Source organism: Medicago sativa, chromosome 5, assembly GCF_051527215.1.
Source record: "Medicago sativa cultivar Bolivia chromosome 5, Bolivia_mono, whole genome shotgun sequence".
Lineage (NCBI taxonomy): Eukaryota > Viridiplantae > Streptophyta > Magnoliopsida > Fabales > Fabaceae > Medicago > Medicago sativa.
The window spans coordinates 73919002-73946920 of record NC_140753.1 but is presented as its reverse complement, the minus strand read 5'-3'; the positions used below and the strand labels follow the sequence as shown (position 1 = coordinate 73946920).

Genomic DNA, 27919 nt, shown 5'->3' with positions numbered 1-27919 from the left:
TTAGGTTAACAAAAGGATAAACAAGAGAGCAAAAAAGGCCAAATTTATGACAACCAATAATTGACATCCTAAGACTAAAAAACAATAGAACACGACTAATCGTTATCTTTTACATTTGTCGTTATAATTTGGAAATTTCGCCTTCATGTGAGTAGAGTAGATTGATTGTGTGTTCCTCGGCATCAAGCATAAGGTTAGAAATAGGAAATAGATAGAAACCAAATTTTGTTTGACTTATTGAAAGATTAGCCTAAAGGGTAACATTTGAAAGCTCTATGCTGCCATCTTAATATGCACTTTACACTAACTGAATCACATCTTAATTTTTCATCCTAATAGGAAATGTTTTTTTTAGGATTGTTATCTAAACAACCAATTTGGTTAACAACTTATGTGAGAACCATAATTTACAAAGGAAAAATAGATATTTACGCGGAAGAGATAAAGTAAAAAATAATATGAATATGAGAAGAAAGTTATTATAAAAGTTGTCACCAAATAGATATTTAAATATCATTTCTCTTTTTTCCTTAAAAAAAAATATATCATTTCTCTTTTTGTTTTTACTTCTTTTCATCCTAATAAAAAGTGATTTTCACCAACGGAGATGGAGTCAAATTGAATAGACGTTACCACTCTCTAACCTCTCGTATATCATTACTGAGGAATTTTAATTATGGCTAATTTTGTGAGTTATTAATTATCCGTGGACCAACCACATGCTACAATGTATGATGTTCTTAAGAAAATGATTAAATTCGTTTATTTTATTAGTGAAATTAGTTTCACTTACTAAAGAGCACTTACATATGTATATCTTTTATATTTATTTTATTTTATTTTATTTTTCTCCGCCCACAACACTTCATTTTCTCTCTATATTTTTCTTTATCCCAACACTCTAAATAGGTTTTGTTGACTAAACATTATTTTCCTTGTTAAAACAATTTTTTAATTGTAATTAGTGTATTAGTTAATTAGAATGAAATTAAATTAATAAAGATATATGAGTAAAATGAAAAAAAAAATTGAGATAAAATTATTTTTTGAAGCTGAGGGTGCAACGTTTTTAATAATTAATATCATAAACTCTACTAAATTGAACGAAGATATTGCTTAACATATCCACGGTTCGAGGAAACTTCTAAACAATGGTCCAAATTTCCATTATCCAGAAGCAATGTTAACTCTTTCTTGTTCTGCACTTTCTCAACCACAACCACCACCTTCCATATCCAAATTCATCTCCAACCATCCATGTCTCACCATGCTCCAAAACCACTGCACCACCATCAACCACTTCCACCAAATCTACCCTCACATCATCAAAACTGGCCTTACCCTCAACCCAATTGCTTCCACACGTGCCCTCACCTTCTGTGCCTCACCATCTGGCAACATTAACTATGCCTACAAACTGTTTGTCAGAATGCCAAACCCAAATCTTTATTCTTGGAACATAATTATCAGAGCTTTTTCTAGATCCTCAACACCACAATTTGCTATATCACTTTTTGTTGATATGTTGTATTCTCAAATTCAACCTCAGTATTTGACTTACCCTTCTGTTTTCAAAGCTTATGCTCAATTGGGTCATGCCCATTATGGAGCTCAGCTTCATGGTAGGGTTGTGAAATTAGGTCTTCAAAAGGATCAATTTATTTGTAATACTATTATTTATATGTATGCTAATAGTGGATTAATGAGTGAAGCTAGAAGAGTTTTTGATGGAAAAAAATTGGAACTTTATGATCATGATGTTGTAGCTATTAATTCAATGATTATGGGTTTTGCCAAGTGTGGTGAGATTGATCAATCTAGGAAGTTGTTTGATGATATGGCTATAAGAACTTCAGTTAGTTGGAATTCTATGATTAGTGGATATGTTAGGAATGGGAAATTAATGGAGGCATTGGAACTTTTTCACAAGATGCAAGATGAAGGGGTTGAAGTAAGTGAGTTTACAATGGTGAGTTTGTTAAATGCTTGTGCTCACTTAGGAGCACTTCAACATGGGAAATGGGTTCATGATTATATAAAAAGGAATCATTTTGAGTTGAATGTTATTGTTGTTACAGCAATAATTGACATGTATTGTAAGTGTGGGTCTGTTGAAAATGCCGTTGAAGTTTTTGAGACATGCCCTAGAAGAGGATTGTCATGTTGGAACTCTATTATAATTGGGCTAGCCATGAATGGTCTTGAAAGAGAAGCTTTTGAGTTCTTCTCTAAGCTTGAATCTTCGAAATTGTTAAAGCCAGATTCTGTAAGTTTTATTGGTGTATTAACTGCTTGTAAACATTTGGGAGCAGTTGATATAGCAAGGGACTATTTTGAATTGATGATGAATAAGTATGAGATTGAACCATCAATAAAACACTATACTTGTATTGTTGATGTGCTGGGTCAAGCTGGACTCCTAGAGGAAGCAGAGGAACTCATAAAGGGCATGTCTATAAATCCAGATGCCATTATATGGGGATCTTTGCTTTCATCTTGTAGGAAGCATGGGAATGTACAGATTGCGAGACGAGCTGCGCAAAGGGTTTATGAGTTAAATCCAAGTGATGCTAGTGGTTATGTACTTATGTCTAATGTACATGCTGCGTCCAACAAATTTGAAGAGGCAATAGAGCAAAGGCTTTTAATGAAGGAAAACTTGACAGAGAAAGAACCGGGTTGTAGTTCAATTGAATTATATGGAGAGGTTCATGAGTTTCTAGCTGGGGGAAGGCTGCATCCTAAAACTCAAGAGATCTACCATTTATTGAACGACTCCAGTTTTCCATTTCAAGATTGATAATCTGTGAAATGATGAACTTGTGAAGTTTTGAAATTAATCTGTGTAAAGAAGGAATAGCTTTAATAGAGAAGATTTACAATAGATTAGAGTTACACCATCTAAATATCCATTTTGCTTGTTCATATAGTTACTTAGAAGCATTTGGATTTACTGTAATTTATAGATTTACAAAGAAAAAGAAAGTGCATCTTGTTATTTGAATTTGATGCCATTATCAGTTTATCACTGATGACTGAAACAAATAATTCCATTTCATTATTGACTCGTTGTTATCTTGAATTATAGTATGTGTTCCTAAAATAGTCCAGTCATCTTGGTAACTTAGAAGACAAACTGCGAAAACTTAAATGTAGGTTTGCTTGCGTATAAATGATGTTTTATCTTGTACTCATTGCTCTAGCATATGAATGCTTACCAATAGGTCTGGTGAAGGAGTCTCAGATTCTTTGCTGCATGCATGTTTTGCTTTGTTAGTTTTTTACACTAAATGCTCCATATATGATATCTAACAAAGAATAGTAGACCTTAAGTCTTTAAAAATCATAGCACTTATTAATTTGTTAAATCAATTGATAATAGTAATACAACAGAATAAGCATAAGGGTATGATCTTGTTTAGCAATGTCAGCCTTCTTATACCCTTGCTTGTACAAGAATCTTGTGACGTTATAGCTATCCTATAGTGTATTTTGTGAATGTGAGACAACTGCTAATAGTAGACTAAGTTTCAGGTTTTTGACAAGTTTCGCCCCGGTGCCCAAGAGTATATCTCAGGTGGCATTGCACCATTCATGAGGAGGTTTTGCGGCACTGCATATAAGTCAGGGATATCGAGATGATGCTGTGCGCGTCCATTTTGGTAATGCTGATTCTGCATTGCCGCAGCAAGTTCATCGTCTTCCAGTGGAAGACGGTCAAAAGCAGCATGCATGAATGATGCAGCCATGATCACAACAGGTCCTGAAGCAATCAAAGCACCAACTACAGCACCTCCAACAACTTGTCCTTGAGCACCTGCTAAATAAATTGTAAGACCAGTGATTCCTGGTGGTGCAGGTGGGGGAAGAATTGACCCCAACAATGAGAGAATCTCGAATCGACCATGAAGGGTCACAATGGCACCAGAAGAAGCTGGTTGGCGCAGCGTTACATTCGTTACACAACCAGTGCCATTAAGTATACAAAGACCACGTTGCTTTCTCCTTGCAAAGTTCAACAAACTCTCGTTCACATCACACCCGGAGCTTACTTCCATAGCATGAGCTTTCAGTGCATTAGCACTATCTCTGGTGACAATGATTGGTGGCTTAGGCTTGTTTTTTGACCCGGCTGGCCGACCGCGAGGTCGCTTTAAGGTTTCCCCCTCAGCTGCAGAAGAAATTGGTGAAACTGATTTTGGAATTTTAGGAGACATTAGAGTGACATCAATACCATTACCAGACATATTATTATTCTGGTTACCATTGTCTTGTTCTTGCTTGTGTTCCATTTCACCAAACATATAAGATGCGGCAATGGTTAGATGAGCAGTAAGAAAGAGTAAATCGCTCTCTCCTGTTACAATATTGAAGGTTTAAGTAGTTGCATTATTAGAATAAATATTATAAGAGCCCAAAAGAATGATCACAATTTTAGGATGGAGTTAAGTTGTACCAACCACAACATAATTTGCTGTTTTTTGCATTACTCTTCCTAACTCTTACTAACTTTGCCTCATATCAATTTCCTTCCCCAGCAGATATCTCATGGTGTATATAATTATTACTATATTCATTCCATTGTTACCTACCTACCTACATACACTATCTTACTCATATTATACAGATACTTGTTCCAACTTCCAAGTGTATCATAACCTGCATTAAAGATGTCTAGTGAGGAAAAGGTGGAGAAGGCGTAGAGAAGGACAAGTGAGGAATGTAGACAGAAACATAGTTAAAAATTTGAGGAAGGGGTATGGGGAGACGGAAAAGAACATACGTCAAATCTAAATCTTTATGGATATTTGGATTCAAGCGATTAATCACTATACATGATTATTCTCCGGTGCCAATTTTGATAGACTAGTTTTACTTCTTAAATAAAATCACTATACTTGATTTGTTATGGAGCAACTCTTTTTTTACTCTTTATTTTTTAAGGGAGCCACTCTTGTATAGCACACATTGAAAACCAAAACAATAAACGTATAAAAAAAAAAAATCAATAAACCTATGCCCAATGAACGGTAGTGCAGAGGAGTATTCGTATAACTAATCCTTGGAAGATGGAACCAGTAGTAACAATTTTATGGTAACTGAGGTGTTTTGGAAAACATAACTCAACAAAATAAGGGTATTTTTGGAACAAAAATAAATTGGTCAAAACTAAGTTCTTTGCTTAAAATTTAGGGAAAATTGTTTTTTTATTTATTTATATATTTTTATAACTGAAACCGAGGGAGTAAGTCCCTTTACGATATCAATTGAACTTTTTTTTTTGTTGATTTTGAAACATTAATGTCACTTTTCCTATTATACTCTTAAATCTTAATTATTTATTACCCTTTTATTTCCATTCTTTAATTTATTTTTCTCTACCATTTATTAAGAACAACTTTGTAAAACAACTCAATATATTTTTCTCATTCAAAATTAATTACATTTTTTAATATGTGCAAAATGAGTAAAACAACTTATAATTTGAGACGAAGGAAGTAATCATTACTCAAGAGGTTAAGATCAATTCAAAAGGTATATAACAATAGGTTCTCCCTAACATAAACATTCATCAAAAGGTATAAAAGGACAGGTTTTCAATTGCATAAACATTCATCAAAATGACACCAAATCATCAAATTACATCCATTTCAAATAATCAAAATAACAATAGTCTAAAAACTCCATAAAGGTCTTCAAGTTTCTGACTTTTGTCTGTGTCCACTGATGGTTGAGCAGACGCATATGCTTGTGACTTGGTTGCACCTTGCAGTTGTTTGTGAGTTGGTTGAAGCTTATTTCCTCTGTGCAGCAGATGGTTGTGAAATGGTGCTGGTTGCCTTTGAGCTGTTGTATGTACAGTAGGTTGTGAATTGTTTTCCATTGTTGTGTCTGAGATCCAACAGGTCAACTTTAAGATTCTAAGAAGCCATCAACCTTAGCATTAGCTGCTCTAGACAAGAATTTCATGCAAATAGGTGGCTGCACTCCAGCAAGAGCAAGAAAAGAGCTAGGAAGTGACCAAATTCCATCTCCGCAAATCAAACCAGAAGCAACAGCTGCTCCAAATGCATCAGCCTTGGCCCTATCAAGCTTCTGCCAAATAAACAATATCAAGCTTCCAACACACATATCAATAGCAAAGTAGCTTCCAATGTAAAATGGTATCGCCATAGCCATAGGAACAGGAATATACTTGGCGTATTTCTCTCCAACGAAGTACCGAACAATATTAATAATTATGGCAGCGAAGAAAAATATGCTGCAAAGTACGAGGCAGTTTTTCGGCAGAGCTGAGAATCCATCCACACCTAGTATTGCCATGTTTCGATAAACGAGTGCATAAGGTGCAGGGTATGCTGAACCAGGTTGACCAAGAGTACCAAATGCATGGTAGAATAACCAGAAAACACAAGGCGATACAATACAACCGATAGCAGTTCCAATAACTTGGCTCACAAACATGGATTTCGGCGAAGCCAGTGTCATGTAACCTGTTTTGAAGTCTTGCATGAGATCAGAAGCTGTTGAAACAATGTTCATCATGACACCACATGCTGCTAAACTGGCTAGGATACCGCCGTTGGCTCCTGTCCAAGCACCGATAGTGAAGATGGCTAATTTTCCGTAGGTCGATGCAAGGGACCAATCTGTTAGTCCACAGCCATAGGCATTGCAAAAAGCTAATGCGGGTGCAATGATGTAAATGCAAATGATGTGATACCACTTTAGCTGGTGGAAAATGTGGGGGATGGTAATGATTGAGATTATTGCAATTATGACATAGCCTGCGATAGCAAACCAGGAGGGGATTTGATCTTTGAGGAACATCTCCGTTCTGCGCTTGTCATCGAATGAAAGTGTAGGTGGGAGAGGAGCATTTGGATCCTCAGACTGTGCTACTTTGTCTTTCTTCTTCAATTGTTTATACAAACCTTTAAGAGTTATGCAAAGAACTTTACCAAAATTGAATAGACCATCACCAAGAATCATTGCTATGCCTATGAAAACCTGTAGTTTAAAAGAATACAATTTGAAAAATACCTAAAGAATACATTACCAACCAGTCACATCGAAAAAGATCTATTTGCATCAGAATATGTCCAAATTCCAGTTTTGTACTTGTTTCAATCCAATTAACTATGTTTTACGTTGATATCCAATGAGAAACTACTATTTTTCCATATCAATTTCAAAATATACTTACAAAAGTGGAGTATTTGTCAAAATAGTAGATTTTCGCCTACAATTTAAATAAATAAAAAATTGAAATGTAAAAAGACAACATACCCTGTAACCTTGAAGACCATGTAAGCTGCTTTCTTTGAGATCAGCAGGGAACCAGTCTCCTTTTTTAGCACCAATGAGAGGCCACATGACACCCCATGAAAGAACTCCACCAATCAACAGCGAAATATTGGTTATATATGGACATATCATCCCAACCCCCACATAGGTAGCAGAAAAATCAAAGTAGAACCTGTTATGTACATAAATAAATAATAAATGTTAAATAAAAGAAAAGGAACTAAAATGCATATTAATCTATTTTATCACAGCAATATTATCTAAAAAAGTTGATATCTCATCATGCTATCACCATAATTGAGAACATAGAGGTTTCGGTTGCTTTTATAGTGTATAGTTTATAATCCAAATGCATCCTTTGTTAAATCCTTTTTTAATTCCATCATTAATAAAATATAGGCGAGTCACTTACTTCCTTTGATAGGCTTCTAGACCAAATGTGGGAAAGTTTGTAAATCCACAAGCATCACCAGCAGTGAAAAACCATTGGAAGAAACCCCACAAGAAGCTAAAGGAGAAGAACTTTCCCAGTGCTTTTACTTGCTTCTTTGCTAGTTTGGCACCTTCTGATGTATGAAAACTGTTGATAAGATGAGCTGTTGCAGTACCACTTGGATATGTCAATCTGAAGTCAACAATCATAATCTGCAACAACGAACATTAAAACTAAATGTCAAGTCATTCCCATGTTTTAAAAATTGATTCAAACATCAGCAGTGAGGTTTCCAAGTCATGTTCAATTGTTTTAAATTGATTGAACCAGGACGAAACCGCAATCAAACTGTAGACATTGCTGGTTCAAGATTAAATTAGTTGAACCATCTGACTCAATTTTTAAAATATAGTTATTCATAGAAAAGATGCATGTCACGCAAGCAAATATTCCAATACAAAATTCAAATAAATAAAAAGGCCCATATTTGTAGTGGTGCAGGTTACATTTTAAGGTATGACAAAGTCGGCTACGTTATTATTTTTTTCTTCCTATCAATACATTGTTTGATTATTTGATGCAACGAGTTAGTGTACCTTTCTAAGTGGAACCACTGAAAAGAGACCAAGAAAGCTAACAACAAATAGAAATGCAATCATCCATCCTAAACCAAGACTCTTAACATCATTGGCAGTGCCAGCTTCTGGAATTTGTTTTGCAATAGTTGGAGTCATTCCAAACAAGTAGCTACCAAACCCACCTACACAAGTAAACCATGTGAAAGATTTGTCAGCAACAAATAAGTTCATTGTATCAGAACTGCAATTAACTATTAGAGCATAAAACATTTATCCAACTCAGAGTTCAATTAGAAATTGAGGTTCCACTCATTCCACTGAGAATCCACATTGAATTGAAGTAATTGCAACTTAAAAATTATGAAAGTCCGCTGAGGTAGACTACTAGCACAAAAGTTTTAGTTAGCAAAACATTTCTCAAGAAGGGTAAAAGAGCAAGTTGGCATGACAAAAAACTTCAAAATACTCCAAACTCTATCGTATTACTAACATATATGTTTATATAGTCAGTCTTACCTGTCATGTTTAAATTTCTAATTCTTAAACAATTATGATTATGATAGCTTAAGAAAAGGACTTTTTGCAGTTAGCATTCCTTCAGTTAAGATCTATTGATATAAGCACTATATCAGTTGTGAGATTATCTATGACAGCTGACAGAAACAGCTTATAGCTTAATTGAAAATAGTTTGACTTTATTTTAATTTTTTTTTATACAAAGAACTTATAGCTTAATCTTTAATTGATATAAGCACTATATCAGTTGTGAGATTATCTATGACAGCTGACAGAAACAGCTTATAGCTTAATTGAAAATAGTTTGACTTTATTTTAATTTTTTTTTATACAAAGAACTTATAGCTTAATCTTTAATTGATATAAGCACTATATCAGTTGTGAGATTATCTATGACAGCTGACAGAAACAGCTTATAGCTTAATTGAAAATAGTTTGACTTTATTTAAAAAAAAATTATAGAAAGAACTTATAGCTTAATCTTTAATTGATATAAGCACTATATCAGTTGTGAGATTATTTATGACAGCTTACAGAAACAGCTTATAGCTTAATTGAAAATAGTTTGACTTTATTTTAAATTTTCTTATAGAAACAGCTTATAGCTTAATCTTTAAAAATAACTTATACATAATCAGTTATCATGCTACAAACACTTGATTAAGTAGTTTATCCAATCATGCTTCAAAATTAACTGATCCTTTAAATAAGTTGACTCCTAATTAAATTAAAAGTAAATTAAAAAAATATATACTTTTCAACCAGCAACAGAAAGGGTGAAGGGACCACCAACACAAAAACACAAGATTTTGTGATTCCTATTGACAGTGGGACCCACCCGATGATACACTAACCAAGAAAACACATGCAAAGCAAAGCAATGCAACAAATCCAAAAAACCAGAAACCCATATCAACCCAGTAACCCCAATTCAATTCAAATCACAAATCAAACATAAAAATCAAATCTTTAACACAAAACATAAAAAGGGTAATAAGATCAGATGAATTACCGCTGAATGCAATTCCACTAGCAGCAACAACACAAGTTTGAATAACAGTATTCTCCTGTCTGGTAAAAGGTTGATTAAGCCAACCAGCTTTCTCAAGCAACTTGGTCCATGTCTTGACAAAGAAGAACCCTAACAACCCAGCCGAAACATTCAAAGAAGGAATAATCCCAGTAGTGAGATTCAGCTTCATCACAATGAAGGTGAACATCACTGACAGCATGATACTCACGACTATAGCCCTAACAGTAACCTGTTTCTGCCATGAAGGAACCGATTTTCCTTCAAACCCTTTTTCAGTGGAAATCTCATCGAGTTGTTCATCGGAGGTTTCAACGTCACGTCGTCGATGAGGTTCTGGAGCCATGTTACGATGAAGATGAGTGAAAAGTGTGGTTGTATCGAGTGTTTGGTTTTGATTTTGCGATTGTTAGTGAAGTCGCTATCGTAATTTGTTTCTTCCTAGGTTGACTTGCTCTTTGTGGGATTAGGAGAGTTTAGAGTGGTTTATGGAGAAGGATTTGCTGGAATGTAGCAGAGTGTGTTACACTTAAGTTTGTTTAAAGTTGTATTTATCTTTTTGATTTAGAATATTATGCCGAGTTTCTTACATAATTTAAAATAGAATATCTTTTTTTGACGTTAAAATAAAATATCTTAATTAGAGTATTTATTGGATTCATTAGGTGTTTTGGTGAATTGATTTTGTTTTTTTGTAAATTTAGGATTTGCAATCTATTCTCTAATTATAAAACTTAATGTCTACCAAAAATACAATCTTACCCTTTTTAATTTTTTGAAACGTCATCAAAATTATATCTTTCCGTGTCTTTTACTTCATCTTCCCTCTATTTTTTCTCTTTTAAAAACAAATTAAAACAAACTCATTCGATAAAAAACACTAACTTAATCTTTTTTTAAATAACAAACGAATTTAATCTTTTATTTTCTAATTATCTATTCTCTAATTATGAAACTTAATGTGTACCAAAAATACAATATTACCCCTTTTTAATTTTTTTGAGTCGTCATCAAAATTATATCATTTTGTGTCTTTTGCTTTAACCTCCTCCTATATTTTCTCTCTTAAAAAAAAAAAATTAAAACAAACACACTTGATAAAACACTCAACTTAATCTTTTTTAAAAGAACAAACAAACTTAATTTTAATCCCAATCAAAATAAATTTTTCTATAATTCAACTTTTAAATATCTAAAGAGTTAAAAACAATTTACAATCTATTATCTCCCTCTAATTATTAAAGTTAATCTTTCTCTAATTATTAAAGATGTAATTTTGTAACAAAAAACCTATTTTTTTATAGTTTTATCCAAACAAATTAAATTATTTAAAACATGTGATTTTAATTACAATAACTAAACAAAATAAATCGTGATTTGTTTTTATAAATTTTCTTAATTAATAGATATCAAAATCATTAGTAACAAAACGGGTCCTGACTCTCATGGGACCTTGGGTATCGATTTATCATCGTGAAATCTGACTCTCGGACAGCTTTGGATCTTATTACGGATACTGATCAGAATGACTTTCATCCTCATGCAAACTTGCTTTCTCTCATTAGGAAGCTTTCTTCTCTTCCTTAGTCGGTCTCCTTTAATCATACTTTGAGAGAAGGCAATGAATGTGCTGACTGGTTGGCCAAGTTTGGTGCTAAAAATGTTGATTCCTTGAAGATATGGATGTCTCCTCCACCTCAGCTAAATATCTCTATGCTTGCGGATGGCTTTGGGATATTTAGACAGCGATTTGCTTAGTTTTTTTTTAAAAAAATTTTCCCCTTGATAAAAAAAAACAGGTCCTGAATTATTTTTTACGAAGAGGTGGTTTTTATCATGATAAAAAAATCCATAAATTATTGAATGTCATTTTTTTAATTCATAACAAATTTGTCATATATTTAATTTACATTTACTAAAAAAAAACTTTATGACGTAGATGTGATTTCATCTCATCGTGTGTTTCTAATAAAAAAAATTAATAAATACATTTTATACTGATACTTAAAAAAACACGGGAAAAAAAAGAGTAAATAAAAAAGAAAAAAGCATAGGACTATTTCTCACTCATTTTTACATATAAATTTATTCAATTATATCCAATTGAATGATCACAAATAACATAATTTGGGAGAGTTACAAAATCTTTCTCATTTATAAATTATACACGGGTTTTTTTAGGGAAAATTATACACGGAGTTAGTGTTTATTATGAGAAATACAACTTCTTTACATAAAATTACACATCTTCAAGATTACTTCTTTTGTATAAATGATTTTCATACGTTTTTTTTGTTTATCTTAATGTCATATTATAAAATTATTAGTTTTAATCGTTATTCATTATTAATCATTATATCCTTTTAAAGAATAACTATAAAAAAAAAACACAAGACAAACGTTACTCTCTAATTAATTAGACACTAACTAATATTGTTGTACTCCCTCCGTCCTAAATTATAAGAAAAAAACCGATTTTCTTTATCCCAAATTATTAGCAAAAAAGACCAACTTTTATCATATTTAATTATGTTTTTTCAAAAAATTATCTTTTCCAAAGGAAAATTAAATGCAAAGTGCATTCAATTTGCACTCTTTTTAATTTTCTCTATAATCAACTACTAATGAAAATTGTTTTTACATCTTCCTATAAAACTTATTTCAAAGATAACACAAAAAACTATGTTACAAACTACTATGTTTTAGTTTTCTTAATAAGTGTGATTTTTTTTTTTGCTTATGATATGGGACGGAGGGAGTACAAATCATACATGGGACAACAATCAGTCACATATTAATTAGTTAAATTGATTTTTTTTTTTATGTATTGTATCTAGGCATGACAACAAAACTCATACCCGCGAGTATCCATCCGAACCAAACTCAATTTGACGGGTTTTTCCCCGCTTTGACTCGGTTTGGGTTTTCTCCGATTTCAAAATACGGGTACGGGATGAGTAAAGGGGATATAGGTATACCCACCCCAAACTCATACCCAAACTCGTCCCGAATGTAGAAAATCATTTTATTGCCCCTCTTATATAAAAAAAAACCTCAAACCATAAATCATTTCAGTCACATAATCAGAGTCTCAGTCTATCAGATGACAACCACTTATCAGAGTTCTCTCTATTCTCCATCACAATAGCCATGATCTATCGTCGTCATTTCTTTGCAGGATAATGCAAAGCAACATTGCGCATGAGAAAGAAAAATACTTCTATTTTATAAAAAAAAAAATTATCCATTGCAGGGATGGGGCGGGGATACCCGAACGCGTCAGAGACGGAGATGTGATTCGATTTCTTATCTCCGTGGGATATGGGTAGGGTAGCGGATATGTATATGGTAGTAGGGTATGAGGACGGGGAAGGTAAAACTTGTCCCCATCCGCCCCATTATCATGTCTAATTGTATCTTCTAAATAATAGTGGGAGTAATTATAATATATTAATTATAATTTGATATAAGAATCTTGCACGATACACATATTTATTGTTTATAAATTCATATAAAAATAAAAAAATGCTAAAAAAATTATAAATATTTTTCAATGATATATAAAAATTACGGGGTTTATTAACACCTCCGTTATCATTATTGTGATTTTATTATTTATAATATTTTCACATATTTTTGGTCTACCACTTTATAATATTTAATAACAACTATTTCAATATTTTTATTATTATCTTCATTTTTATAATTAATTTTTTTTATTTCTCAATGTAAATAATATTGTAAATGCGTTTTGACGCATAAATCGCAATTTAAGGATCAGCCCGTGCGGAGTACGGGCCCCGTGCTTAGCACGGGTGTGTTGCTAGTTTGTTTCTTATACACTCCCTCTTTAAGTGTCTTTTTAGGGTTCGTTCCTATTTAACTGTTTTTTTTTTTTTTTTGTATTTTAAGAGTACGATTTGTCAATTACTCTTATATTTTTCAATAAAACTAATTAATGCTATCTATTTGGATAACTAAAGTTTGTTGGATAAAAAGATAATAACTGACAATAGTTTGTTATGAGAGAAAGATAACATATTAAATTTATTGAAAAGATAAAGTGTGTGCAAAAAAATATGAATTTATTGGTGGATTAAAATGAGGGTATAATCGGAAGAAAATGTGCAAAAATACACATTGCCAATTTGGGATAAATTTTCTAAAAAGACACTTAAAAAGGAACAGATGGAGTAGTTACTAGCGAAAAGACGGGCACTCGTGCTCGTCTTTTCACTTTTTTTATTGCGCTACATTTGACGGTGTTTTTTTTATAAAATTTTGATTTTGATTAAAACTAAAAATATAAATGTTTGTTGCTTTCAAGTTATAACAAACCAAACTAACCATAATCATCTATTTCAATGACATAACAAAAAAAATTAATTTAAATTCTTTTTTAATGACACCAACAACAATCTTTATTATAAAAAAAATTGTTTAAGGGTATAATTGAGATAATGAAAAAGTTAGTATAAATATACTTACCCAAATTGTTACACTTGTTAAAAGATAAAGGAAAAACTGGACATATATTCATATCGTGTTTGTTATATTTGTTTTAATATTTAAATGTATTCTTATCTATTTTTTTTGGTGGTGTCCAGGGCCCGAACCCCAGACCTTGCATATATTATGCATTGTCCTTACCAACTGAGCTAAGCTCACGGGGACAAGAGTATGTATTTTTTTTTTTTGGTAGTGGCCAGGGTTTGAACCCCGGACCTTGCATATTTTATGCATTGTCCCAACCAGCTGAGCTAAGCTCATGAGGACAAAAAGATAATATTTTATCTATTTGTTACATGTGTTATTTGTATTGAAATTTGAGGGTATTTCTGAAAAAGAAAAGTCAGCTCAAACGAGCTGAAAGAGCTAATTTTCTTCATATATAAATAGATATATGTTTGTGAATTACAATTTATTTCGTTCTACATGGAGAGTCGTGAATAAAAATTAAATAAAATATTACTCAATAAAAATAAATTTCATATAATTTATGTAATAACTTTAAAAAATATATACTTTACATAATATAAACACACACAAAAAAAACTCACCAATATTGTGTTTATTAGGCCCAAACAAGCGAACACACTCATGCTCTTACGACTTTATCTCATGCTTCTTGCAATATTTTTGATGTAATTTCAAGTTGCATTGTTACTATTATTATACGTGTTATGCTAACAAGTGTCTTGGAGTCCTTGTTAAGTAAATCAAAATTAGTATGTTTGCAATGGATTCAACAACATTTTGACTTTTAAGAAGTTAAATTCATCATTTTCACCATTTTCCAACACAATATTTCTATTTGTATCCTCTTAATCAATGTCTCAAGGGCACTATTAAGCATTTCTCTTATTATATTATCAATGAATTGTCTTAAGTTTTTCTTGCGTCAAAACAAAAATGTTTCAATATGAAAAGTTGTTCTAAATAATAGACTTCATTTGGTTTTTGTTGTTTTGGCGTTAACCTTTCGGTTTTCATGAAAAAAAGGATTTGGTAATATGAAGTTCAGTCGTGAGGTAAGAATTTTATGATAAAGAATTGTTTCATCTATGAATCGAATTAGTCTCCTGAACAATTCATTCTTGTGAAGTTTATTAACTACTTGGGCTCAATTATTTGGTTTCATTTGATTTTGTTTACGAGTTTGGCTTGAAAATAAGTAAAGTCCATATAAACTTAATAAATATGAGATACAAATAAATGTTTAATCAATATGAAAGGAGTTCAAAACAAGTTATGTTGGAATCTATATCTATAACAATATACGAAAGAAATAAGAAATTTTGAGCTGATTTTTTTTTATTTATTATTTCATATATACTAAATATAATAAATATTGTTGTTAGTTGTTACAATTTGAAGTGACAAACCCCTTTTGTTTACTTGGGGTTGCCTATTGGAGGTGATGATCGGAAACTCATTTTTTGGAAACCGGTGCTTGATAAAATTACAGCTAAATTGTCGTCCTGGAATAATAAGTTCTTATCGTTTGGAGGTCGTTTGGTTCTCCTGAAATCTGTCCTGTCTTCTCTACCGGTTTACTTTCTTTCCTTCTTCAAGGCACCTACATGTATAATCTCCTCTATTGAATCTATTTTTAAAAATTTCTTTTGGGGAGGGTGTGAGGTCTCAAAAAAAATTGCTTGGGTTAAATGGGATTCAGTGTGTTTACCTGTGAATAATGGTGGTTTGGGGGTTAGAAGGTTAGGAGAATTTAACTTATCTTTATTAGGGAAGTGGTGTTGGAGGTTGAAGGTGGATAAGGAAGGGTTGTGGTATCGTATTCTAAAGGCACGGTATGGGGAGGTAGGTGGTTGCATTATGGATGGAGGCAGAAATGCTTCTAGGTGGTGGAGGATGATTTGCAATGTGAAGGAAGGGAGGGGGGCGGCTGTAGATAGGTTGTTTGATAATAATATTAGGCGGATGGTTGGAGATGGGAGGAAAACATTCTTTTGGACTGATAATTGGCTGGGTGGAGTTCCTTTAAATATTCAATTCAGCCGTCTCTACGAGTTATCAGTTCATAAGGATGTTTTGGTGGAGGAGATGGCGCGTTTGGGGTGGGAGGTAGGTGGTTCTGGGTGGGTGTGGAGACGTCGGTTGATGGCGTGGGAGGAGGATAGTGTGAGGGAGTGTGCTTCTTTGTTGAATAACGTTGTTTTGCAGGAAAACAATCCGAACCAGTGGCGGTGGTTACTTGATCCAATTCATGGCTATACGGTTAGTGGGACTTATCGCTTCTTAACTACGATAGTGGATCACGCGGTGGCTGGTGTACTTAATGACGTGTGGCACAAAGTAGTTCCTTCAAAAGTCTCTTTGTTCGCTTGGCGTCTTCTTCAAGATAGAATTCCAACCCGATCAAATTTGGTTCGTCGTCATGTTCTTCAACTTACCGATAATGTTTGTGTTGGTGGTTGTGGTTCCTCGGAGACGGTGGATCATCTCTTCATCGGTTGTGATGTGTTTAGGATTGTCTGGTATTTGGTTTGTAGTTGGATTGGTATCCCTTGTGTTTTTTCCGATTCGGTCACAGATCGTTTTTTTTGAAGAAGGGTCACAGATCATTTTGTTCAGTTTACTCACATGCCAGGATTGCCGAGGTCTTCTCATCATTATCTGAAGGTTATCTGGCTTGCTTGTATTTGGGCAATTTGGAAGGAGAGAAACAATTGCATCTTCAAAAATGCGGTTATTGATCCTTGTAGTATTATTGACAGAGTGAAGCTGAACCCTTTTTTATGGCTTTCTTCCAATGTTATTTCTTTATCGTTTGGTTTTCACGATTGGTGGAGATACCCACTTTTTTGTATGGGTGTCATGTAATTATTTTTTTTTTTCGGTTGCTGGAGGCATCTGTTTTAGGTGCTAGTGTCTTGTATCTGACATTGAGTGATTCATCACTTTTAGCACACATTGTGCGGGGTGAATCATTCTGCTTTTGAGCATATATTTCATTTTGATTTGTTCAAAAAAAAAAATTTGAAGTGACAAACATCAATTTATATCTTCGTTCAAGAAAAATCTATTCAATGATTTCTAACAGATGATAAAAATATATAAAAATGAAGTTTTGTTATTCACATTCAAATAATTAAATATAAAAAATGGCATGTCAATAAAAGAGAAATGATATTAAATGCTTGACTAAATTACTTTTTGGTTTAATTTTTTATTTATTTATGTGTGCTCAAATATTTTTGATTTAGGGTTACGCCTAACTAAAAAATTCTCTATGTTCATTAAAAAAAATATTTCTATTTTTTTTAGAGGAAACAGTATTTATATATCCTCTAAAAAAAATTTAGTTCTATATGTTAGGACATTATAATTCCTGGTTGATGAGACCATGTAATGTCAAAAACTAGTCATTACTAGATCGATATCTTTTTATTTTGTGGTAGTTGGGGTTTAAATCCCGGACCTTGCATATATTATACATTATCTCTGTCAACTGAGCTAAGCTCACGAGGACTACTAGATCGATATCTAGAACAATATATAAAGAGAATATATGATTTTTTTTATTGGATTTTTCGTTATTCCAGCTATATCATTAAATAAATATGCTTTTAAGAATGCTATATTATTGGTGTTATTGAAAAAGATAAGAATTTGTATTACATTTATTATATTGCTAGAAAAAGATTGTAACTATATTGTTTTTTGAAAAACGATTGTTACTATTTAAACTAGCGTTAACACAAGCACTCCATGTCCGTCTGCCCAATCTTCTTAATGCTTATAAATTATAAATGCTGGTTTATATGAAGTTTTGATTTTGATTAAAATTATATGTATAGATAATATATATTGCACTTTCATATCGTAACTAACAAACTATACTTATATTTATCAATGATACCAACAATATAACAAATATAATATCTTTAAAAATATTACACACATAATATAAATTCTTATTTTCTTTAATGTCACCAACAAAACAACATTTTTATAGTCAAATTTGCTTAAAGGTAAAATCGAAAAAAGAAAAAATCAGCCCATGATGGCCTATTTTATTTAGGGTTAATTATGTTTCTAGTCCCTATAAAATAGCAACCTTGTAAGTTTAGTCCCTACTTAATTTTAATAGCATTTTTAGTCCCTATAAAAAAAAATTACTTATAATTTTAGTCCCTGCTAAAACAAAGTTTGATTAATTATCCTTAAACTCTTAAATTTTTGAACGATTTTTTTGAGACAAGATTAGAACACTATGAAAGGTTCGTTTACTAAAATTTAGAATTTTCTGACATGAAATGAATTAAATATGAATTTTTTAAAACGACAAAAGTTAAAGATAAAAAGTAATAAAATCTGGATGTAGAAACCAAATTTTGCAATAATTTTTTGCGGACGAACTTTTAGTAATGTTCTAAACATGTCTGCAAAAAATTGTTCAAAAATCTAAGAGTTTAAGCATAAATTAAACAAATTTGAATTGAGTAGGGACTAACACTCAGTGCAGAAAAACAAAATTAGAGACTAAAAATGCTATTAAAATTAAGTAGGGACTAAACTTACAAGGTCGCTATTTTATAGGGACTAGAAACATAATTAACCCTTTTATTTATATATTGTGTATAGATGTCACAAATATCAATACATCTATGAAGCCCGGGTGCGAATACGGGTGCGGGTACGATACGATATGAGTACGCGGATACGTGAATTTTTTTAAGTTTAGGATATGATACGGCTAAGATATGTTGACAAATTTTTTATACTAAAACTCATATATGAGTGGAAAATACTTGAAGAAAATAAACATTGATTACTCCCTATTATTATATTATTATAAAAGTCACAATTTCTTAAAAATAACACTTGTGATCAAAATAAAAATAAAAACGTAAAGTTTTATTATAAACCATATTATATTTTCATACGTTGGAATATTGAGAGAAACATCATTAAAAGAACGCAACACAAATTTTATTTGATGTTGATTAATTGAATCACTTATTTCTCATTACCTTCATCCACTAGAAGTATAAATTTAAGTGGTTTATCGAGAAACAACTCTAATATGTATATCTAAAATTGAACCATATCTCTAATGAATTTTTACAACATTGTCTCACTTTTTTATCTTCCATCTTTTCTAGGATATATATATCTATAAGTATCTTATAAGTATCTTTGTGCATCTGTAGAGTATCCTATATGTATCCGATAAAATATTTTTTAAAAATTAAAATGATTAATTGTGATACTTCGTGGTACGTATCCGCGAGTATCTGTGGAGTATCGGTATCCGATACGTATCCGAACTTCATAGCAATACATACAATTTTAACCAAAATTAAAATTTCATAAAAAAAATATTTTCTATAATTTATACGCGTTAGCGTAGTAAAGAAACCATACAGATAAATATACAGTGTGCGCTGAACGTCAGTATCGTATAATTTTGTTCAGCATGATATTCAACATGTATTTTCCCTCTAAAAAAGTTAATTATTTTTTATTTAAAAACTTAATTACTTAATGACATGCCATTTTTTATATTTAAATATTTTAACGTGAATAAGAAAACTTCATGCCACCAATACTTTTTACTATTTTGTTTTTTCGAAAATGTTAATCTTTGGGTTTGGATCATTATTTTTACAATATCCTAATGAATTTTGATTTTTTTAAGGTTAATCTTTGGGTTTGGATCATTATTTTTACAATATCCTAATGAATTGTGATTTTTTTAAGGAATATATGCACAAAGACATTCAAAGTTTTATCAAGAATTGTGTGATTTGTCAACATACCATGTACGACACCAAGCCCCGTTGCCCGTTGGTCTTCTATAACCCCCCTTCCTATTCCAGCCAATGTTTGGGAGGATATTTGGTTAGATTTCATCACGGGACTGCCATCTTCCAATGTGTACACAGTCATCTTAGTGGTAGTCGATCGGACAATCACCCTCCCGTACAACCTTTGACCAACTTAGACTCAAGGGAAATAGTTGCTAGCAGAGTCACTCGTCGTCAAGTGTTACAAATTGTCTCCAGATGATACATCTTAGGAAGATCGGGGAACCTTTTCCTCTACCCACAACCTTGAGGACAAGGCTGTCCTTTATGGGGAAGGTATTGTTACGTGCACCCTACTACTACATAAGACATCTAGAAAGAACCAGTTAATGAGGCAAGTCCAATCTACAACATGCCCAATCGCACTATCAAGCTCCCTACTGTGCTGAATGATCTTAGCTGTTAGGCAGTTATGTCACCTATAAGATCTCTGTCTTTTTAAGCATTGTACCTCCTTTATGAGAATCTATCAATGAATTAACAAACTCTATTTTTCTTCTCTTACTTCTTTAGGAGGCACACTCGGTCCTCAAATTATGAGTATATCCTCTTTGTTAACAAACACGTAAAGTTATACTTCCTTCGGTCTTTAATATAAACAACTTTTTAGTTTTTGGGTTCATTGAATAAATGATGTATATGATCATTATAGACCATATACATTATTTATTCAATGAAATTAAATATTGAAACGTTGTTTATATAGTTCGAATGGAGTACTTGATTTAATTATTTACTTGTTTACTTTTTTTTCTAAATTTTTCTTTTATGTGTGTGCCTAAATCGAGTAAATACCCAAATTCGTCCTTGAATTTGCAAAGACCAGACAAATTCGTCCCCCAATTTTTGGAAATATGAATATCAAATTAGTCCCTGAATTTAACAGACGTCCATCAAACTCATCCATCTGTCCAATCCCTCCCTTAGTGAGTCTGACATGTCGTCCTGCATGTTGTGCTGTGATGTCCACATGTCATCCAGTCAGCCACATGCACAAGGAGCAATTTGATGGAAACGTTACAAATTTCAGTTTTAACTTTTCACTTTCAATTTTTTTCTTCTGTTTTTCCTCTTTTACCCCTCTTTTAAGGATCGATTTGATAGTAACTGTAATAATTTAGGGACTGATTTGATTGAAAATTTTAAAAATCTAAGGATTGATTTGATCAATTGCAACTTGGGTATTTACTCGTGCCTAAATCTTTTGTCTAAATCTCGCAACCACTTTCTCCTCATCTAACTACATGCTATGGAGAGCTCCCCATCTATTTATGTTCTACAAGATTCATGAGATTAATCTTTATAGTTGGGTTTATAATAATATTAGATTTAAATAAAAATGCAACTTGGTATATTTACATCAATTTTAATAACTACTGTTTTTGAGAGGAATTTTATTTATTAATTAACTATTGATCAATTTTGGCAGTGTGTGTTATTAAGCGGCAGAACATATTATATTTAGTTTGGCATTATTGCGTATATTTGATAGGAAGGATTTAGATTTTAGAGTGCGCGGCACCGTTATTCCGTTGCGGTTCTCTTCGTCTTTTTCGTTCCTCATCATTCAATTCAAACTATGCATTCTCCGTTTTTTCTCATTTCTTGTTCATGTCTCTTCCATTTTCGAATCCAAATTCAAAGGTAAACCTTCAATCTTATGACTTATTTTCATTCATTCATTCTCGCTGTAGAAATCATTTCTTGTTTCTTATTATTTAATGAATGCTATGCTATGCTATCATTACACTTTTTTTCAATGCATTCTTCGTTATTATTTACTCAAATTGAATTAAAACAATGTCTTGTATTTTCTAATCTTCTATTATATTATTTCAACAGCTAAAATTTCACACTTTCGCGGTTAACTTGTTAATACACTTCAAATACAAACATGATTAATTACTATCAGATATATACCAGGTCTTAAACATAATTTTCAGGTGTTGGAACTTATTAACCATAGATATAACTTCGGTAATCATGAATTTGGACATGATTAACCATGATTTTCAGGCGTTCAGCTACATGTAGATTTTAAACACCTTAAAATTGTGGTTAATCACGTTCAAATCCATGGTTAATGAAGTTCCATTGGTGTTTAATGAGTTCTAAAACCTAGCATATCAATTAACCTCAATATAATTAGCCACATATTTTAATTGTTTTAACCACTTAAAAGTTGTTGCGAAAGTTGTCTAAAATTGGTTGTCCAAAAATCATTTTTTATTTTTCATCTTGATCAAGTTTGTTCTGTTATGTGTAATAAAATACTTACTACACTCTTAGTTATAACTTATACATTTTTTTTTTTGTTTCAGTGATTTTATGGCGTTTTATAATTAGTATCCAATTATTCGTCATACTTTGAAGTGATCAAACACATTTTGAAACCAGTTGTGACTGTTGCATCAATGGTAGTCGAGGCTCTTGTTCCTCTGCTTGAGTACGATAGACAAGGTGCCAATGAAGATTATTTAGCTTCATTTGGCAATGAAGCCAAGGAGCAAGGGAATCATAAAGTCCACTTCTCCACCAAGGATAACTTGCAGAATAGGGAACTTTGGACTGATGGGCTTATTTGTGCTTTTGAGTTCATCCGCGGGTCACGGAAGACTCATCCCTCAGCAGCAGTTAAAGAAGTTGCCCAGAAGAAGGGTTTTCAAGGCAATCAAATTAATCCATTGAAAAGAAGTACCAGTAGAAGTGGCTTTCATGAATTACCTTTACCGGTCGATGAATCAACTGGAGGGTTGGATCTCGAAGATTTCGATAACAATAACTGTTTTGGCAAAGAGGGTCTTCCAAGAAGTTACTGGAAACCAATTGGTTGGGCCAGAGTCTCTGAACTTGTCCAGGCTGTGCATAGTGATGCTAGCTGGGCATCACATCCACACGATTTCGCTGATGATGAAAGTGATGTTCCGGTGGCAGATGTAGCAACTCCTTACTGGGAAAGGCCAGTGGGTCCAATCTGGTGGTGTCATTTGGATGCTGCTCATCCATATGTTACTACATGGCTTGCCAGTTCTCAGTGGTTACATCCTGCTATTAGCATTGCTTTGCATGATGAAAGCAGGTTAATAAGCGATCGAATGAAACACCTTTTGTATGAGGTAAATAAACTAGTTAGTAGTTATACATGAGATTGAAATTCACAAATTTTTATTTTAAAAGAATTCCAATTTGCTATTACCATTTTACATTCGTTTGGTTCTGCGTCAATTCTATTATTCTCGTGTCACAAAATCAATTTTGCCGTGATATTATGAAGCTAAATTTTGGAGCTTCACTCTGGTCGCACGTTTGAGCCCATTTCACCACGGTAGCAGGCATATTTGTCAATGTGTGCTTAGATACATCTCGTGGTTTCTTGGTTGCTATGTTTCTTTCAGTAAAATCAATGATTCAGTGTACAGCTGCGATGGGATTCAAGTTTGAAAATAAGTTTTTGATTGACAGGTTCCTGTTCGAGTTGCAGGTGGATTACTGTTTGAACTTCTAGGGCAGTCTGCAGGTGATCCATTTATTGAGGAAGATGACATTCCCATTGTATTACGAGCATGGCAGGCACAGAACTTTCTGGTGACAGTTTTGCATGTTAAGGGATCTGCATCAAATATCAATGTGTTAGGCATTTTAGAAGTTCAGGTTAGTCAGCTTAACCAAGTTACTCGGACAATAATTTTGCCAAAAGCATTATTTTTTATTTTTATTTTTATCCTTAGTTACCTTCAACTGTGTTTTGCAGGAACTTCTGGCTGGTGGAGGAGCTAACATTCCACGCAGCATTCATGAGGTTGTAGCACACCTAGCTTGTCGTCTTGCACGATGGGATGATAGGTTAATATTCTTTACATCTGGTTACCAACTTAGAAAATATTTTTCTGGTTTTTGCAATTTGTATGATTAATCTTTGCTTTTTGTTAAGTACTTACTTAATTACCTTTACCTTTTCTACTGGTATTTTACATTGGTATGATTTTTATATAAAAGATAAATATAGTCTTAAATGGAGTAATTAAAATTGCACCTCAACTACATTATAAGAGTGTTGCTTTTTTGACAAGACATTTTATTAAGGCGAAGGGTTGCAATTTTTGATATTAAATCTTCTATATGCAGATATACTATTTTTAGGGTCAATTGGTAGCTGGATGTGATTATAGATTTATAGTATACACAGAATGAAGGAATGAAAAGTTTATTTTTCTTAATGAATATTCTAACATAAGAATATTGTCAAATTTGAAAGAATATATGGAATTGCAGTATCTACCGGTTCAGCGCTGTTTAAGGAAGAGGTTATAGGAATCTGGTTTGGTGGATAATGTTGTGATCAAATGAAGAAGTGAAATTCAGAATATGCTTTAGCCTTTAGGTCGACTTTGATTCTGAGAGTGTTGCGACCTGAGGTTTGCAGTTGACTATTCCTATCCCCAGTTGACAGTTCAGTGTAGACATGCTTAAAAGAAACATTGTTATGTAGCATATGATATCCACCATGTAGCATAAATCACTTAAAACTCAATTTTATAAAATCAAGTTGATTCAATATCACGTTTATCAAACACTCACCCAAACATAGACTACGAAGACTGCAAGCAACCTCAAAAATAATCTTGTCGTTCGTCCATTGTTAATTATTTTTATTTCAACTACGAAAACAACACAAGTCTTTTACCACCAGGTGAAGTCAGTTATAAACATGTTTGTCTTTGACCCCCATGACATGTTGATCTGTGAAAGAAGGAAATTAAATGTAGATATTTAGAATCCCTCCCCTCTTTTATTCTTCCTTCACAAGGCTGTATTTTAGTTCTTGGAATGAACTCCATAAAGTTAGAATTTTCCTCATTAATGCTGTGTATTTGGGTATCAGACTGGGTAATAGGCAGTGTGGCTTTAGCTCCAGTAGTAGTTTGTGGACTTGTTGAACTTATCTCAATTTGAAGTATTTAGACTGAAACCATTCTAGCTTTTCCTTTTTTTCTCCATATTTATAAAATATTTTACCGGACTTATTGATTTCTTATTCTTAAAATTTTTGATGCTGATATTTTAATTGGCTATATTATTCAGTTTTCTTGATGTGATTGAAGTTTCAATCTTTGTGAATAATTAATTTGTAACATTCTATTGTGTTCTTAAATCATACTTAGTTTGGATCACTTTTTAATATGCACTGCCATCTTTCTATTTGTTATTAATGCATATGATATCACAGGTTGTTTCGTAAACACATCTTTGGGGCTGCTGATGAAATTGAGTTGATGTTTATGAACAGGTGATTGCATGTGCTTTGGACCATTAAACATATGAACTTCTGTGTAGCATAGGTGGTCATTTTATCCATTTTTTAATAATTTGGATATACAATGTTCTTTTCCTTCTTCTTAGGAGGAATCATGAGGATTTGCATCTGCTCACTATAATATTGAACCAGGAAATAAGAAGATTATCAACCCAGGTAAGTTTCCAGACCACAGAATGACTAATACTGTACTGGTTGAGCATCTTCCATAAACTTCTAATTTAGTTTTACAAATTGTATTGGTGTTAATAATGCTGGACAAAAAGTTTATTTGGTCGTAGCAATATGTTTCTTTGTTTTTTGTTTTGGCTAACAGCATGCTTGCGAGTCCTTAGTTCATATTGTTGTATTAAAATTTAAGAAATTATTCAACTTCCTGCCTCGTGCATCTTCTCGATCTATTTATTTTGCTAATTTTTTTTCTTTAATAATAAATTTTTGTTAGCATAAAATGCTGCAAAAATTATGAAAGAAAAGAAAGGGATTGTTATAAATAATGTAACAAAAATAAAATCAAAACATAATTGGAAGCCAAGGGGCTATATCATGATTTTCTCAGCTATTTTGAATGTGGTTGGTTTAGTCTTTTCAATGTCTTCTTTCTTTTCATTTAGTTGGTTGGTACTTCTCTTGTCACCATAATAAGTATCTTGTTAAATATATAAGAATGTTGTATAGAGTAGAACTTTACATATCACATTAATTAACTGATTGCACTGCTGTAGTAAGTAACTTTAAAGTGTTTATTATAAATCTGAATTTTCGATTATCTTTGGTCCATAGTAATTATGTTAATTGTGTACATTGGACTTTTTCACTTGTTCCTTTCTCTCTCGTATGACCTAGTAGGTTATAAGAGTGAAATGGTCACTCCATGCACGAGAGGAAATTGTGTTTGAACTTCTTCAACAGTTGAGAGGAAATGTAACAAGATCATTGCTGTCTGGAGTAATGAAGGGTACAAGGCAAATGATTGAAGAGCAAGAAGCTGTTCGAGGTCGCCTGTTCACAATCCAAGATGTAATGCAAAGCGCGGTCCGTGCATGGTTGCAGGTTTTGTAATCTCTTCCAACCACTGAAATTTAATCTCTTCAATAGTTAGCTACAAATGTTTTATTGAATTCATTTATCTGATTTTCGTTAGCTGAATACAGTTATTTACCAGCATAAGTGCAAAAGATTTATTTCGCAGTCACACTTGGGCCGGTATCTGCTTTTTAGCTTCCAACTAGGAAAAGAAATTAAACCAAAATTGACTGTTAGCTGCTTCTTATTTTAGGACAGAAGCCTCACAGTTACACATAACTTGGGAGTGTTTGGGGGCTGCGGTCTTGTCCTTTCCATCATTACCGGACTATTTGGCATAAATGTGGACGGAATACCTGGATCTGAAGCAACTCCTTATGCGTTTGTTCTTTTCTCTGTTATCTTGGTTGTGTTGGGAGCAGTGCTAATTGGAATTGGATTGCTTTATCTTGGGCTGAAAAAACCAATCATTGAAGAAAGTGTTGTAGAGAGAAAACTAGAGCTTCAAGAGTTGGTTAAGATGTTCCAACACGAAGCAGAAACTCACGCGCAAGTACGGAAAACGGTGCCTCACAAAGATGTTCCTCAAGCTGCATCAGTTAGGCCACCAAATGGTGCAAGTCGTCCCTTTATGTTTTCAAAATTGTTCAACCTATAGATGTTTGTCGTGCAGTTGTATGGTTCTACCCCAGCCTCTAAATGTTACGGCTTATACATAATGATGTTTGGCTATCTTTAGATGTAAAATTGTTCATATGATGCTTGCATATGATGTTTGTAGTGCAGTTGTATGTTTTCAAAAATGTCGGTTATGTTGAGATGTAAAATTAATTATTCTAAAGATGATTTGAGAAATCTCATGAAATTTTTGTTTAAGAAATAAATTTTCACATTGGTTAGATGAAAATGATCATGGATGAATCTACTATGCCTTTTTTTCCTTTTTGTTATGTCAATTAAGAGTTTGTCATTGAAGGGACTATCTTGGTCAACTCGAAAATATTGAAAAAGAAATGACTGCATGGTAGTCTTAATATGTAGAATTCTATTAACCTTCATTGATATTTTTGAAAAGAGGGTTAGATAATTTAGATGAAATTAATGAGAAATCTTACCGTTTCCTTTGAAAGTCTTGCTCAACCATAAATTGCATTACAATATCACCAGAGAAGTACTGATGTAACTGATTTATGGTACAAACTTTAGCTTGCCATGGCTCAGATCTTCATCCATGTTTTTTAAGATGAGAAAAGTTTACAATTCATTTTTTTTTAATACTATTCATGCGTGGCCTATGTTTTAACAATTAATACATGTTTTTAAAAGGACAAATTCTATTGGGGAGTAGTGGACCACGAAAAATTACCTAAAACCTCCAAC

The 27919-nt window shown here is 32.7% G+C and overlaps 4 protein-coding genes across 5 annotated transcripts; 2 read left to right on the top strand and 2 right to left on the bottom strand.

Moving 5' to 3' along the window:
- Positions 1-1146: 1146 nt before the first annotated feature.
- Positions 1147-4304, bottom strand: LOC146924887 (Putative AT-hook DNA-binding family protein). Its single transcript, XM_085709852.1, has one exon. The coding sequence runs from the start codon at positions 4302-4304 to the stop codon at positions 3531-3533; it is 774 nt and encodes a 257-aa protein (XP_085565978.1). The 3' UTR covers positions 1147-3530.
- Positions 1181-3065, top strand: LOC146924888 (Pentatricopeptide repeat (PPR-like) superfamily protein). Its single transcript, XM_085709851.1, has one exon. It carries the CDS (start codon positions 1181-1183, stop codon positions 2798-2800), a length of 1620 nt encoding a protein of 539 aa, XP_085565977.1. The 3' UTR covers positions 2801-3065.
- Positions 4305-5483: 1179 nt separating the features above from the next.
- LOC146924886 (putative metal-nicotianamine transporter YSL7) lies at positions 5484-10392 on the bottom strand. The gene is made up of 5 exons (XM_085709828.1): positions 9848-10392; positions 8338-8501; positions 7721-7953; positions 7291-7480; positions 5484-7011 (listed from the first exon to the last, which is right to left on the bottom strand). The coding sequence occupies exons 1-5, from the start codon at positions 10209-10211 to the stop codon at positions 5914-5916; spliced, it is 2049 nt and encodes a 682-aa protein (XP_085565954.1). The 5' UTR covers positions 10212-10392; the 3' UTR covers positions 5484-5913.
- An 11297-nt stretch (positions 10393-21689) lies between these two features.
- On the top strand, positions 21690-27446 carry LOC146924885 (uncharacterized). Of its 2 annotated transcripts, none has more exons than XM_085709827.1 (8): positions 21690-21843; positions 22521-23315; positions 23662-23850; positions 23951-24042; positions 25427-25486; positions 25600-25669; positions 26363-26566; positions 26798-27446. In XM_085709827.1, the coding sequence occupies exons 2-8, from the start codon at positions 22614-22616 to the stop codon at positions 26816-26818; spliced, it is 1338 nt and encodes a 445-aa protein (XP_085565953.1). In that variant the 5' UTR covers positions 21690-21843; positions 22521-22613; the 3' UTR covers positions 26819-27446. The 2 variants fall into 2 exon arrangements, with proteins under 2 accessions (XP_085565953.1, XP_085565952.1); XM_085709826.1 differs by having other exon boundaries at positions 26793-27446.
- The last annotated feature ends 473 nt before the right edge of the window (positions 27447-27919 follow it).

Coding starts and splice junctions, on each gene's coding strand:
- LOC146924885 (XM_085709826.1), top strand. CDS start 22,614: ATGGTAGTCGAGGCTCTTGTTCCTCTGCTTGAGTACGATAGACAAGGT. Junction 23,851..23,950: donor TAGGCATTTTAGAAGTTCAG/GTTAGTCAGCTT, acceptor TGTGTTTTGCAG/GAACTTCTGGCTGGTGGAGG. Junction 25,670..26,362: donor TAAGAAGATTATCAACCCAG/GTAAGTTTCCAG, acceptor ATGACCTAGTAG/GTTATAAGAGTGAAATGGTC.
- LOC146924887 (XM_085709852.1), bottom strand. CDS start 4,304: ATGTTTGGTGAAATGGAACACAAGCAAGAACAAGACAATGGTAACCAG.
- LOC146924888 (XM_085709851.1), top strand. CDS start 1,181: ATGTTAACTCTTTCTTGTTCTGCACTTTCTCAACCACAACCACCACCT.
- LOC146924886 (XM_085709828.1), bottom strand. CDS start 10,211: ATGGCTCCAGAACCTCATCGACGACGTGACGTTGAAACCTCCGATGAA. Junction 8,502..9,847: donor TAGTGGAATTGCATTCAGCG/GTAATTCATCTG, acceptor TTACTTGTGTAG/GTGGGTTTGGTAGCTACTTG. Junction 7,012..7,290: donor ATGGTCTTCAAGGTTACAGG/GTATGTTGTCTT, acceptor TTTAAACTACAG/GTTTTCATAGGCATAGCAAT.